At 43.5% G+C, this 15,101-nt stretch overlaps 1 protein-coding gene across 10 annotated transcripts in view; it reads right to left on the minus strand.

The window, feature by feature from the left end:
• The window catches only part of fam120b (family with sequence similarity 120 member B), a 199,709-nt gene that overhangs the window by 35,958 nt on the left and 148,650 nt on the right, over window positions 1–15,101 (minus strand). For 6 of the 10 annotated variants that reach the window (XM_059986517.1, XM_059986521.1, XM_059986523.1 and 3 more), the window contains 2 exons: window positions 9,539–9,641; window positions 6,694–6,819 (listed from right to left, as the gene is read on the minus strand). In XM_059986517.1, coding sequence (XP_059842500.1) covers window positions 6,694–6,819; window positions 9,539–9,641 — 229 coding nt within the window. Of the gene's footprint in view, window positions 1–759; window positions 855–5,566; window positions 5,715–6,693; window positions 6,820–9,538; window positions 9,642–15,101 lie in introns of all 10 variants that reach the window. The other 4 variants (XR_009515199.1, XR_009515200.1, XM_059986522.1 and 1 more) reach the window with 2 other exon arrangements.

Below are 15,101 nucleotides of genomic sequence, written 5' to 3' on the forward strand. Positions count from 1 at the left end.
AGGTAGTGCCATGCTTCAGAATCTGGATCCAACCACACCAACAAACCTGGGCTGCCAGCCCAAAGCTGTTCTCAATCTCACCAAATTGGCTCAACACTTGGAGCGATCCAACCTTACACCCAAGTTATGTACATGGGCACCCAAACTCTTCTGCATTGAATTCTCTCCAAATTGCTCATTCCATCTCCGACAGTGGTACAAACTCCGTCCGCAACCCCGGCTCGAACGTGTTGTGACTCACAATGCCCCAACACTACCCATCCCCTCTTCACTGTCTGTGGCAATAGTTCACCACAATTTGCTTCAGAAAAGTTGTTACAAGGAATGTTTGTAGTTGAAACTCTTCCTTTATGATTTACCAGTAAGCTGTTACACATCTTCAGCAGCAGCTGTTAAACTGGAAAGTTAACAAGGTTTATTGAAAAATTAAGCATAACACAAAACCCTGAAGGAAAAATGTATTTGTATATCACAAAAGAGCATGGGTATTGACTAAAACAAATGCCTGATATAAAAATGTATGTCACAAAAAGCATGGGAATATGCAGGCTTAAAAACTACCACCATTTGAGAAGAAACTATAATAGCCACAGCCAAGGTAATTAAAAATCAAACCTAATGAAATTAATTGTATAGACTTAACATCAGAAAATGCTGGAAATGATCAGTGGAGACAGTAGAACTAGAATTTAGTTTCATTTTTCATCAGAAGATTTCATTCCCCACTGACAAAATTGAAAGCTTGAATATTTTCTGTACCTTATTGTTTTTACTGCAAACTTCTATCACTTCATAAAGCCTGTTGCTTTACAGCTTAGAAAAGGAGACACCTCCTGTTGCAGACAGTATAACATCTTCTCCACGGTGTTATAAATAAATGAAACAAATTAAAGGAGATATGAAATTCTGTTTAGATCACACATAAAGCATATTCCAGAATAATCAGCAAGAAGTTGAAAAGCTGCCAAATTTCTGTATTTTTTCTGTAATTTTTGACTGCTAGTTTGTCATATGTACATGCATACATAGGTGCAATGACAAATGTTATTTGCATCAGCATCACAGACATGTAGCAACTAACTGAAATATTCAAACAAAACTTAGCCTAGTTGGTTTAATATACTACCAGTCGAATACCACACTCACCAGTTCTATGGCATTACGCGTGCTCATAACCCCAAATGCACATCACCTATGATATCTGTATCCACTGAAATCATTGCCATAAAGCTGCTGTTGAAGCTCTGTGCATTTTGGCTACCACCTTTCTTCCTTACAATGACCACACATCAAAAGAACCTTATAAACGATCAAGCACTTTGGGTGCTAATATATGACTGTCTGTGCTGGATCTTAACTACGCATGATGTGTGTGATTGCATGTACAGTGTTTTACATCTTGTCCTGAGAGGAACAATTTTTAAACTCTTCTCAGGCTTCCAGCCAGGTACAGGTATTGATTTTAACCAACATTTCAATGACAAATTGCCATCTTCATCAGGGATGATGCCTGGGCAAGTCTAGTCTGGAGGTATTTATACTCCATCATCCGTCCTTCCTGATTGGTTAGTCCTCATCCAATCGGATTTCTGCTGTCCCACCCTGCTTACAATTGAATTCCAGTTCTTACTTAAAGCGAGACCTTCATCTTTGTTAAAATTCTTCTCCACTAGTTTTGTGCTGTCGAAGTCAATCCTTCGGCCATTGCGTTCTGCTTCCACCAGTTCCTCCAGGTAACCCAAACGGATACACCTCCCATGCTTCATGATATGGGTTTCCACCATGTGCTCCATCTGGCCGAAAGACGCTACTCCATATTCACAGGGAATCCTATAAACGCCAGCCATTGAGCCCCAGGTAATCTTTGACCCATAAGTTGTGATTTGAACTTCTTTACTTTATGGGTTTGTGGATGGTATTAATCTGGTATTTCTTCAAGATCCTGGCGATCCTTTCAGAAACTGTGGCAAATAGGGAAAACAGGCAGTAGTGACAGGTTCCTCCTCGTTGTTAGGTTTCCTGGCTCTTCTCTCAGCTCTTTTAAGGGCCCTATTGATTTCCTTCACCATTCTTTAGGAACATAGTGTGTAATCATCTTATCTTCTTGTGGAGACTCTCCAGGTCCAAAATAGTTTTTGCACTGTTAGTCTTGAGTAGAGAGAACCACTCTACATTGGGAGGCATAACGGTGGCTGTTATTGCTGAGGTAGAAGTCTCCGTGAGTGGGTTTCCGATAGACGCCATGTCTGAGGCTAGCATCCAGTTTTCGTCCGAGAACGTCCAAGAATGAGAGGCAACCGTCCTTCTCCATCTCCATCAGAAGTTGAATGTTTGAATGTATGCTGTTCAGGTGGTTGTGGAACTGTTGGAGTGCCCGGAGGCCATGAGTAGTATTTCGGGCAGACGAGATGCACAGGGGAAACTCACATCAAAGAACATAGGAGGTGTATCTGTCTTGGTTACCCGGAAAAATTTGCAATGGCTGTAAGATTGACTTTGACGGCACAAAACTACTGTGCTGCACCTGGTGAAGGAAGCTATTGAAATAAAGAAGAATTTTAACAAAGATGAAGGTCTTGTTCTAAGTCAGAACTGGAATTTGATCGTAAGCAAGGTGGAAACCTGATTGGATGAGGGCTAACCAAACAGGAGAGACAGACAAAGTGGGGTATAAATACCACTGGACTAGACATGCCCGGGCATTATCCCTGATGAAGATGGCAGTCAAAACGTTCGTTAAAATCGATACCTGTACCCAGCTGGAAGCCCGAAAAGAGTTTATTCATCACATACGCAGGGAAAGCACATGATCCTTTTTGAATAATATTTTATTTAGCTGTATGTATGTGTATGGTTGAATGATAACAAATTTAAACTTGATTTTATAAAAGGTGTGAGAAAGATGTAAGACAAATCTATTTCCCTGTCCCTGCCCCTGCCATGCTTCCTGGGTATCACTGATCACCGAACAATTGGCCTGGTTCATTTTTCAGAACTAGGAAGATAAAAGTACAGTGGATTCCGGTTAATTGGGACACATCAGGACCAGTTTGGCCCAATTAAGTGACTGCTGGAGAATTAGCTGAAGTTTCATTGAATTGACAATATTACTTACATCCTTCATACACATGGGGAGTAAATATCTTTACGTTACATCTCCGTCTAAATGTGAAATGTGCAATTATAGTAATTTATAATAAAGATTATGTACAACAGGATAGTCAATATAACATAGAAAAGCAGTTGTGTCAGCATGAATTAAGCAGTCTGATGGCCTGATGGAAGAAGCTGTCCTGGAGCCTGTTGGTCCTGGCTTTTATGCTGCGGTACCGCTTCTCAGATGATAGCTGCTGGAACAGTTTGTGGTTGAGGTGACTCGGGTTCCCTATAATCCTTCAGGCACTTTTTACACACCGGTCTCTGTAAATGTCTTGAATAGTGGGAAGTTCACATCCACAGATGAGCTGGGCTGTCCGCACCACTCTCTGCAGTGTCCTGTGATTGAGGGAAGTACAGTTCCCATATCAGGCGGTAATGCAGCCAGTCAGAATACTCTCAATTGTGCCCCTGTAAAAAGTTCTTAGGATTTGATAGGCCATACCAAACTTCTTCAACCATCGAAGGTGAAGGAGGCGCTGTTGGGCCCTTTTCACCACACAGCCGGTATGTACAGACCATGTGAGATCCTCGGTGATGTTTATGCCAAGGAACTTAAAACTGTTCACCCTCTCAACCCCAGATCCATTGATGTCTATAGGGGTTAGTCCATCTCCATTCCTCCTGTAGTCCACAATCAGCTCCTTTGTTTTTGTGACATTGAGGGAGAGGTTGTTTTCTTGACACCACTGTGTCAGGGTGATGACTTCCTCTCTGTAGGCTGCCCCATTATTGTTTGAGATTAGGCCAATCAATGTAGTGTCATCAGCAAATTTAATTAGCAGAGCAGCAGGTGGAGACAGTTATAGGTACACAGAGAGTACAGGAAGAGGTTTAGTACACAGCCCTGAGGGGCACTTGTGTTGAGGGTCAGAAGGGCGGAGGTGAGGGAGCTCACTCTTACCACTTGCTGGCGAACTGACAGGAAATCCAGGATCCAGCTACAAGGCCGAGGTCTCTGAGTTTCTTGTCAAGCCTGGAGGGAATTATGGTGTTGAATGCTGAACTGTAGTCCAAGAATAGCATTCTTTCATAAGCACCCTCAGATGTGTAAGGATGGTGTTTAGAGCTGTGGCTATTGCATCGTCTGTTGATCAGTTGTGTCGGTAGGTGAACTGTAAGGGGTCTAGTGCGGGTGGCAGCATGCTGCAGATGTAGTCCCTGACCAGCCTTTCAAAGCATTTGCTTATTATTCAGGTGAATGCCACAGGACGCCTGTCGTTCAGACATGTTATCTTGGTCTTTTTAGGTACAGGGACGACGGTGGATGCTTTGAAGGAGGAGGGCACTCTACACTGGGAGAGGGAGAGATTAAAAGTGTCTGTAAACACACCGGCTAGTTGTGCTGCACACATCCTGAGTACCACCCTTGGATGCCGTCCGTTCCCACAGCCATGCAGCTGTCCACCTGTTGGAAACACCTGCGTACTTTGGCCTCAGAGATGACTGAGCTGCCGGTTGCATCACCTGCAGGACTCCTCAGGGGCTCAGTATTGGCGACACTGAATTGGATGTAAAAAAAAACTTAGCTCGTTTAGGAGAGAGACATCGATGTTGGAATCTCCACTGTGTTTGGCTTTGAAATCTGCGATGGAGTGCAGATCTTGTCATAAGCTGCGTGTGCTGTTGGTGGAAAGTTGAGTCTGAATCTTGTCTCTGTATTGTTGTTTCACTGCCTTGATGACTTTGCGCAATTCGTGGCTGCACTTGAGCTCTTGCTGATTACCGGCAGCGTAAGCTCTATCTCACGTGGTAAGTGCTGCTCGCATGGAACTGTTGATCCAGGGTTTCTGGTTTGGAAAGACCCTGACCAATTTCTGGGTGATAACTTCCGGATGAAATGCATTTCCGGATGAAACTCGTGACCCCTTTCGTGAACTCATAGAAATAGTTAAAAAAGTATAAAAAAAAGATAAACTGAGTAACAAATTATAAATTTAAATGAAATTCAAAACAAATTAGAATACTATCAATACTACTGCAGTATTATAAAATTGTGTACAGGTATTAGTTCCTAATACTTGGTATTGGTGGCATTCGTCGGTCTCGAGAGACCATGGATCTGCGCCTGGAGTTTCTAGGGCGCAGGCCTGGGCAGGGTTGTATGGGAGACTGGCAGTTGCCCAAGCTGCAGGCCTTCCCCTCTCCACGCCACCGATGTTGTCCAAGGGAAAGGCACTAGGACCCATGCAGCTTGGCACCGGTGACGTCACAGAACAAGTGCCTTGCTCAAGGACACAAACACACTGCCTCAGCTGAGGCTCAAACCAGTGACCTTCAGGTTACTAGTCTGATGCCTTGTCCATTAGGCCACGACAGACAGAGGAATTCATTTGCGTTGCATTCTCTTGATGGTAAATGAACAAAATCTGGGCACACACCTAGTGCCAATAATGGACTGCCTTCATACCATGCTATTGACAACTGCATCCTCCAAATCTTCATTTTCATTGTTGGTATCTTCAAATTCTCTGTAGTATCTAACTCTCTGATGTAGTGAAATTGTTTCATTTTCACTCTTGGTCATTTCTGGCATCTCCAAGCCTGAATGCTTGAAACTGCAGCAAGCAAAACAATTGTAAATTGTCTTACTGTTCATTTCTCACCAACCATCAGTGACAAAAATCTCTATTTGTTTAATGTAACACACGTCACTGACTCTATTTAAAAACTATTCACTCGAAGCACAGTGTTGTGTTTACCAGCCACGCAAATGCACATGATGCTAGCTAGAAACTGTTCGGCATTATTCTCCTGTTCCAATTAAGCGGCATAGTGTGCCAAATAAATGAAGAGAATCCCAACTAATTTTTTCGATTAGATTTTGTTCTTTAACAGTTATCCCAAATAAGCAGTTACCCTGATTAACAAAATGGCCAATTAACTGGAATCTACTGTACATCACCAGGTGTTGAGTTTTCCTCTCTTTGCCACAAATGAATCTATCTATCGATAATTTAACTGATGAGACAATTCCAGTGTGACAAGGAATGGGAAGCTTACAATATCTCCATGCTGGTAAGCTGTAACGCATTCAAAAATTTGAACTTCAGCCAACCATAGCACGTACTTGAGATTTCTGTCCTTGTTTTGCTAATTTCTAGCTAAATTGCTTAGATGTGAGCATGCACAAACTGCAAGGGGAAAAAAAATAATCCATTGACACACACTGATGATCTTTTGGGTTTCCAGGTAAGAGGGAAGGTAGTTGGGTGGAGGAGGGAGGGGCTTCTTTTACCTACTTCCATTTTCTCATACCATCGCCCCCTCCCCCAGCCACTTTTCCCTTCACCTAGTCTCATCTATCATCTGCCCGCTTGTACTCCTTCCCCTCCTCCTCATCTTATTTTGGCTGCTTCCGCCTTCCTTTCCATAAAAGGTCTCAACCCGAAATGTCATCTGTTTATTTCCCTCCAAAGATGCTGCCTGACTTACCGAGTTCTTCCATCATTTTGTCTGTGTTGCTCTGGATTTTCCTAATGCAGAATCTTGTGTCCATTAAGTGGAACATGGTTATATAAACATCCTGTAGCTTACCTCTTTGAGCTGAGTTGGTCCAACGAGGCTGTGGATGTTGTCCCTGATACCATGGGCGATGGGAGAAGTGTGCACCCTGGGAAGTGTGATGGCTGCCCCTACCATGGAAGTCAGACATTCCTCTTCCTATGAAACATATGAAAGATCCACTGAATGAAAGGAGTATTTTGATGACTCTGGGCCAGTACTCGCTGGAGTTAGAAGAGATTGGGAGATTGGGGGGGGGGGTGGGATCTTATTAAAACCTATTGAATATTTAAAGACCTAGATAGAGTAGATGTGGGGAATCTAGGACCAGAGGGCACAGCCTCAGAATTAGCGGAAGCCCTTTTAGAACAGAGATGAGGAGGAATTTCTGTAGCTAGAGGGTCATGAATCGATGGAATTCATTACCACAGACAGCTGTGGAGGCCAAATCACTGGGTACATTTAAAGCAGAGTTTGATAGTTGCATGATTAGTAAAGGCATCAAAGGTTATGAGCAGAGGTAGGAGAATGAGGTTGAGAGGGATAATAAATCAGTTATGGTTGAATGACAGAGCAGACCAAATGGGCTGAATGGCCTAATTCTGCTCCTGTGTCTTACGGTTTTATGGTATTAAGCCCCTGTTGTTATTTTACTCAAATGTGGGCACTGGGTGTAAGCACCATCAAGTGATCAATGCAGAGGTGAATCCTATTTAGCATCATAGAGCAGTGGTTTTCAACCTAATCTGCTCATGACCCACTTCTGACTTTCATTTAGCTCTGTGATGGGTGATTTGTGTGTGGTCAAAGAGGACCAGAGATCAGACATGTTGCAGCTCCCTCTCCCCCTTTACACAAAGGCTAAATTGTTTTGCTACCTTATTTACATCATCTAGCATATTTTCCCATTCACTCCATTCAGGGTTCCAATTAAATTACATATATTTTTTTTGTTTATGTATTTTAGTAATACTTCATTGAACAGTAAACTTACCGTGGTCCATTCAGAAACTCCTTTTTACTTGATACCCCTATGAAATCCTGGGGGGGCCATATGGCCTATGTTGAGATCGACTGACAGAGTATATCAGCACAGAGGCAGACGTTTTGGCCATATAGCTTGTGCCAAACTGCTGTTCCGCCCAGTTCATTGAGTAAGCTCACAAGCCATTTTTTTGGCTGCGATCAGCATTTCAGTTCAAAGCTGGGATTGAATTTGGTTATCTCGATCCCATTAAGGATGAGTATGTGCTTCACTGCAGCACATAGGGAAAATACTTCCTCCTCTTTAACCTGAGTCTCTGAGAATAAGAGCATACAATTATAGTGTTCTCTATTTACTCTTGAAGCTCTGATGCTCTTGTTACAGTTTAGTGTTCAAAACTAGCTTCAATATTTGAAGTCAAAGTGTCTTTACTTTTCCATTGCCTCAAGTAAAGCATTCACACCCGACATTCTTTCTTCTTCCTTCTCCCATTGGGCAGAGGGTATAAAAGCCTGAAAGCACGTACCACCAGGCCCGACGACCGCATCTATTCCACTGTTATAAGACTCTTAAACGGACCTCTTACACGACAAGATGGACTCTTGACCTTCCAATCTTGCACTCATCATTTAACTTCACTGTGCTTTTTGTGTACTATCATTGTTACTGTTTTACCTTGTTCTAGCTCAATGCACTGTGTAATGATTTACACTACACGCTGCATCCGCAAAGCAAACAGCATTATGAAGGACCCCACGCACCCCTCATACAAACTCTTCTCCCTCCTGCCATCTGGGAAAAGGCACCGAAACATTCGGGCTCTCACAACCAGACTATGTAACAGTTTCTTCCCCCAAGCCATCAGATGCCTCCATACCTAGAGCCTGGACTGACACCAACTTACTGCCCTTTACTGTTCCTATTCTCTTGTTTATTATTTATTGTAATGCCTGCACTGTTTTGTGTACTTTATGCAGTCCTGGGTAGGTCTGTAGTCTAGTATAGTTTTTGCTGTGTTGTTTTTACATAGTTCAGTGTAGTTTTTGTACTGTTTCATGTAGCACCATGGTCCTGGACGAACATTGTTTCGTTTTTACTGTGGTTTATAGTTGAAATGACAATAAAAAGTGACTTGACTTGAAGTGTATGAACCAAGACCAGCTTTTCATTGTGTCGTCATACAAATAACAATAATAAACTAAGACCAGTGTATAATATAATACCAGTGTGAAAGTCACATTAAAGATGTTTAACTGAAAATCCAATTCACTTCATTGCAAACTTTTTACTAAAAGTATTCTGCTTTGACTGCAGAAACATTTCATTGATCCTGTCCAAACCCAACAGTTCTCCTTCTGCAAACTGAATCATCATGACTTCAGTACAACATCGAGGCACAGCAGGGGTACTAAATGAGATATATCTGGTTCAATGGGTTCCGAAAATATGAAAGAACAATCAGAGGTTCTCTTGGTATCTGGTTTTCATTGCTCTACGAACCAATGTCAGGATGCCATACAGTCCTTTAAATGCCATCTTAACAATATTCCTGGAATTTCTCTGTGTATAAAATGGGTACCTATTTCCCTGCCTAACAATATTGATAATCTGCATTGCAGATGAAAGATTTTTGAGCTTTTCAGAGATATTATACAGCATAACTCTACAATACATCTTCTTGGCTTTATTTTATTAAAATAAAACAAAATATCTCCCAACCTCACCACTTTGTTCATTTCTTCCTTCCTACCACTGACTTTTAATTTGTCAAATTAAAAAATAAAATTCTCATGATTTACAGAATGATGATTAATAAGTAAGATTTTGTTTGTTCTCCATGGTCTATCTAATTTGGCAAAGACAGACAAGAAGGAAATGTTAATGCACACTGACCTGGGACAAGAGGCCGCGGTTGGCTCTGTATAATCCTGTTCTTCCCTGCGCATACAGTGTTAATGAGGTCCTTTAGCTTCTGAAACTTGTGAACCATCACATCCTACAACCAAGAGAAAGTATTATCAGTAAGTGAATAAAACAGAACCCTGCCACAAATTAATTCAATTTTCAGCAGCTAATAGCATTACCAGATCCTGCATTTACACTGTAGTTAAACACACCCAAGAGGTATCATGAGCATGTTCAAAGTAAATCTGTCACCAAAGACTTTGGAAGGGTGCAGGAGGAGAATAAAAGAGAAAGGAGTGCAAAGCCAACAATGGATTTATAAAAGAAATCGGTTTTAAAATTGGTTCATTGACATATTGGTAACTAACAGGGGAAGCTGGCAGGTCTGAACCGATATTGTCAAGTTTAGGAGTTAAAAAAGGCATATTTGAAAGCTGTGGTAAAGAGTGAAATGGGGAATGCTTTGGAGGTGACAGTAGGTAATTATGGTAATGGATATATGGTCTGATGTTGACTGCAGGGTCAAACTCAATTAAACAATAAATGAACTGGATCAGCCTCAGGCAGTAAGTAAGAGATAACCTGTTGGAAGTCAGGGTGTAGAGTTCATAGTGGGAACTGAATTTGGTCTTGCCAATATTTGAGTGAGGGATATCTATCTCTGCTTCTCCAGTATGAGACTTCGGAGGAGTGGATGGATAACCCAGAGTGAGGTGTCATTAGTGTATAAGTGGAATCTGACAATTGCTTCTAAAGGGGTCTAGAGGACCTGAGTTAACAGACTCAGGTTTAGTATCACAGGAATATATCGTAAAATGTGTTACTTTGCAGCAGTACTATAATGCAGTAAATACCAATGGAGGAAAAAAACTGTGAATTACAGTAAGAGAATGTGTGTGTGTGTGTATAAATATATAAAAGAGTTAAATTAAAAAGAGTGCAAAAATATAAAGTAAAAGAGTAGTGAGGTAGTGTTTATGTGTTCAATGTTCTTTCAGAAATCAGATGGCAGAGGGGAAGATGCTTTTCCTGAATTGTTGAGAGTGTGCCTTCCCGCTTCAGTATCTCCTTCCTGATGGTAGAAATGAGAAGAGGGCATATGAATCATAAAGACTTTTAGGAAAGATTGAAAAGGTTAGGAGTTTATTCCTTAGAATACAGAAGATTGAAGGGAGACTTGATAGGTATACAAAATTATGAAGGAGTATACATAAAATAAACATAAGCAGGTTTTTTCCACTGAGGTTGGGGGTGTGGGCACTTCAACTAGAGGTCATGAGTTATGGGTGAAAGGCGAAAAGTTTAGGGGGAACATGAGGGAAAAATTCTTCACTCAGAGGGTTGTGAGAGTGTGGAATGAGCTGCCAGACAAGTGGTGCATGCGAGCTTGATTTCAACATTTAAGCACAGTTTGAATAGGTACATGGATGGTAGGGGAATGGAGGGCTATGGTCCCGATGCAGGTTAAAGGGAGTAGGCAGATTAAATGATTCCAGCATGGACTAGATGGGCCAAAGGGTCTCTTTCTGTAATGTACTTTTCTATGACTCTAAGACAGGCAGGTAGGGAGAAAGAGTGGCATAGCTCTGCTGGTAAAAAAATCAAATCAAATCATTAGAAAGAGGTGATGTAGGGTCAGAAGATGTAGAATTGTGGTGGGTAGAGCTAAGAAACTGCATGAGTGAAAATCAACATGTACAACAAGCTGGAGGAACTCAGCATCCGTGCAAATGAGTAGTCAACGTTTCAGGACGAGACCCTTCATCAGGACTGAAGAGGGAGGGGGCAGGGGCACTATAAAGAAGGTGGGGGGAGAGTGGGAAGAAGGCTGGTAGGTGTCAGATTAAAAACCAGTTAGAGGAAAGATCAAGGGGTGGGGAAGGGGAAGCAGGGAGGGGATAGGCAGGAAAGGTGAAGAAGATTACATTTGTAAGGTGAAAGCACTGTGTAGTAGAAGAAGGCAGAATCACGAGAGGTCATAGCCAGCTGGAGGAGACGGCAGAGTGAAACTTGGATGGATGAAGCCTACTACTTTAACAAGGATTCCCCTCCCCCTGTTGATGACCCCTTCTCCTGTCTTCAACCCTCCTCCTCTCCTGGACCAGGCCTTCTACCTGCACTCGATCTTTTCATCTCCAACTGTCGCCAAGACATCAACCGTCTCAACTTCACCACTCCTCTCTCCTGTTCCAACCTCACTCCCTTTGAACGCACTGCCCACCACTCTCTCCGGACTAATCCTAACCTCACCATCAAACCTGCAGACAAAGGTGGTGCCGTAGTAGTCTGGCAGACGGATCTCTAACTCACTGAGGCCAAACAACAGCTCTCTGACACCTCCTCTTATTTACCCCTGGAACAGCACCCCACCAAAAAACATCAAACCATTGTCTCCCGTACCATCAACTTTGGAGACCTTTCATCCTCAGCCAAAGAACTCATAATTCCCACACCCTGAACTGCTCGGTTTTACCTCCTCCCCAAGATCCACAAGGCTGACTGTTCTGGTAGACCCATAGTTTTGGCCTGCTCCTGCCCTACTGAACTTGTATCTTCCTACCTGGACTCCATTTTGTCACCCATAGTTCAGTCCCTCCCCACCTACATCCGGGATACATCCCATGCCCTCCACTTCTTCAATAACTTCCAGTTCCCCTGTCCCGACCGCTTCTTTTCCACTATGGATGTCCAATCTTTATACACTTCAATTCCAAGTCAAGAAAGCCTCAAAGCCCTCCGCTACTTTCTTGACAATAGACCTCACCAGTTCCCCAACACCACCACACTCCTCCGGTTGGCGGAACTGGCAATAACTTAACAACTTCTCTTTTGGCTCTTCCCACTTTCTTCAGACCAAGGGTGTAGCTATGGGCACTCGCATGGGCCCCAGCTATGCCTGCCTCTTCGTGGGTTATGTGAAACAGTCTATGCCACAAATCTATACTAGTACTGCTCCACAACTTTTCCTTCGCTACATTGACGACTACATTGGTGCTGCTTCCTGCACCCATGCTGAGCTCATCAATTTCATCGACTTTGCCTATAACTTCCACCCAGCCCTCAAATTCACTTGGTCCACCTTGGACACTTCTCTCCCCTTTCTCGATCTCTCGGTCTCCATCTCTGGAGACAGACTGTCCATTGACATCTTCTACAAACCCAATGACTCCCATAACTACCTCGACTATACCTCTTCCCACCCTGCCAAATGCAAAAATGCTATTCCCTATTCCCAGTTCCTCCATCTCTGCCGCATCTGCTCCAAGGATGAGGCTTTCCATTCCAGTACATCCCAAATGTCCTCTTTCTTTAAGGATCGTGGTTTCCTTCTGCCATCATCAATGATGCCCTCACCTGCATCTCCTCCATTTCCTGCACTTCGGCCCTCACCCCATCCTCCTGTCACCACAACAGGGACCAAGTTCCCCTTGTCCTCACCTACCACCCCACCAGCCTCCAGATCCAGCATATTATCATCCGCAACTTCCGCCAACAGGACCCCACTACTAAGCACATCCTTCCCTCTCTATCCTTCTCCACTTTCTGCAGGGTTCGCTCCCTCCGCGACTCCCTGGTGCACGTCCCTCCCCACGGATCTCCCAGCTGGCACTTATCCCTGCAAGCGTAATTGCTACACCTGTCCCTACACCTCCTCTCTTACCACCATTCAGGGCCCCAAACAGTCCTTCCAGGTGAGGCAACACTTCACTTGTGAGTCTGTTGGGGTCATCTATTGCATCCAGTGCTCCTGGTGCAGCCTCCTTTACATTGGCGAAACCCGACGTAGATTGGGGGACCGCTGTGTCGAGCACCTTCACTCCGTCTGCCACAACAGACAGGCAGCTTCACCTGCCTGTCTGTGTCAAGTGCCACCCACTTCAACTCTGCTTCACAGTCCCATTTGGATATGTCCATACATGGCCTCCTCTACTGCCATGATGAGACTAAACTCAGGTTGGAGGAGCAACACCTCATATACCGTCTGGGTCGTCTCCAGCCCCTTGGCACGAACATTGAATTCTCCAACTTCTGGTAATTCCCTCCCTCTCCCTTCACCCATCCCAGTTTCACTCTGCCTCTTCCTCCAGCTGCCTCTCTTATGATTCCGCCTTCTTCTACTACACAGTGCTTTCACCTCACCTGCCTATCCCCTCCCCCACCCCTTGATTTTTCCTCTGATTGGTTTTTAACCTGACACCCACCAGCCTTCTCCTTCCCACCCTCTCCCCACCTTCTTTACAGGGCCCCTGCCCCCTCCCTCTTCAGTCCTGACCAAGGGTCTTGGCCCGAAACATTGACTGCTCGTTTCCACAGATGCTGCCCGACCTGCTGAGTTCCTCCAGCTTGTTGTGTGTGTTGATTTGACCACAGCATCTGCAGTGTACTTTGTGTTTGAACATAGAACAATACAGCACAGTACAGGCCCTTTGGCCCACAATGCTGACCTTAAACCCTGCCTTCCATATAACCCTCCACCTTAAATTCCTCCATATATCTGTCTAGTAGTCTCTTAAATTTCATTAGTGTATCTGATTCAGGCAGTACATTCCACACACCAACCACTCTGAGTAAAAAACCTTCCTCTAATATCTCCGTTGAACTTTCCACCCCTTACCTTAAACAGACAAGAGATTCTGCGGGGGAACAGACAAGAGATTCTGCAAGCCGGATGAGGATACCCAAATGGTGTGTTGCCTCCCTGGTGCCCGGGTACGGGATATCTCGGATCGGGTCCAGAGTATTTTGAGGAGAGAGGGTTAGCAACCAAAAGTCTTGGTACGTGTTGGTACCAATGACATAGACAGAAAAAGAGAGGAGGTCCTGAAGGAAGATTACTGGGAGCTAGGAAGAAAACTGAAAAGCCTGACCTCCAGAGTAATAATCTCAGGATTACTGCCTGAGCCATGTGCTAATAGCAGAATTAAACAGATGAATGTGTGGCTAAGTAACTGGGTGCAGGGAGCAGGGCTTCAAATTCTTAGATCACCGGGATCTATTTTGGAGGAGGCATGACTTATACAGAAACGATGGGTTACACCTGAGCTCAAAGGGTACTAATATCCTGGCGAGTTTGTTTAATATAGCTGTTAGGGAGGATTTAAACTAAGAAAATAGAAATAAGTCAAGGATACTGTGCAGCAAAGATGGCAACAAGGACAGTCAGGTGAATAGACAGGATAATTTGCTGTGCGATAGAAATATTGCAAAATCAGTAACAGATACTGATCTAAGTGTACTATACTTAAATGCCCGCAGCATTAGCAATAAAGTGGATGACCTTGTTGTACAACTACAGGTTAAAAGATATAACATAGTGGCCATCACTGAATCATGGCTAAATGATGGATGTGATTGTGAGCTAAATATTCAAGGATACACCGTGTACAGGAAAGATAGGAAGGTAGGTAAAGGGGGTAGCGTGGCCCTGATGATATCAAATCACTAGAAAGAAGGGACATAGGATCAGAAGAAGCAGAATCCCTATGGGTCGAGTTAAGAAATGGCAAGAGTAAAAAGACACTAATAGCAGTTATATATAGGCCTCTAAACA

This window comes from Hypanus sabinus, chromosome 12 (genome assembly GCF_030144855.1).
Source record: "Hypanus sabinus isolate sHypSab1 chromosome 12, sHypSab1.hap1, whole genome shotgun sequence".
Taxonomy (NCBI): Eukaryota; Metazoa; Chordata; class Chondrichthyes; order Myliobatiformes; family Dasyatidae; genus Hypanus; species Hypanus sabinus.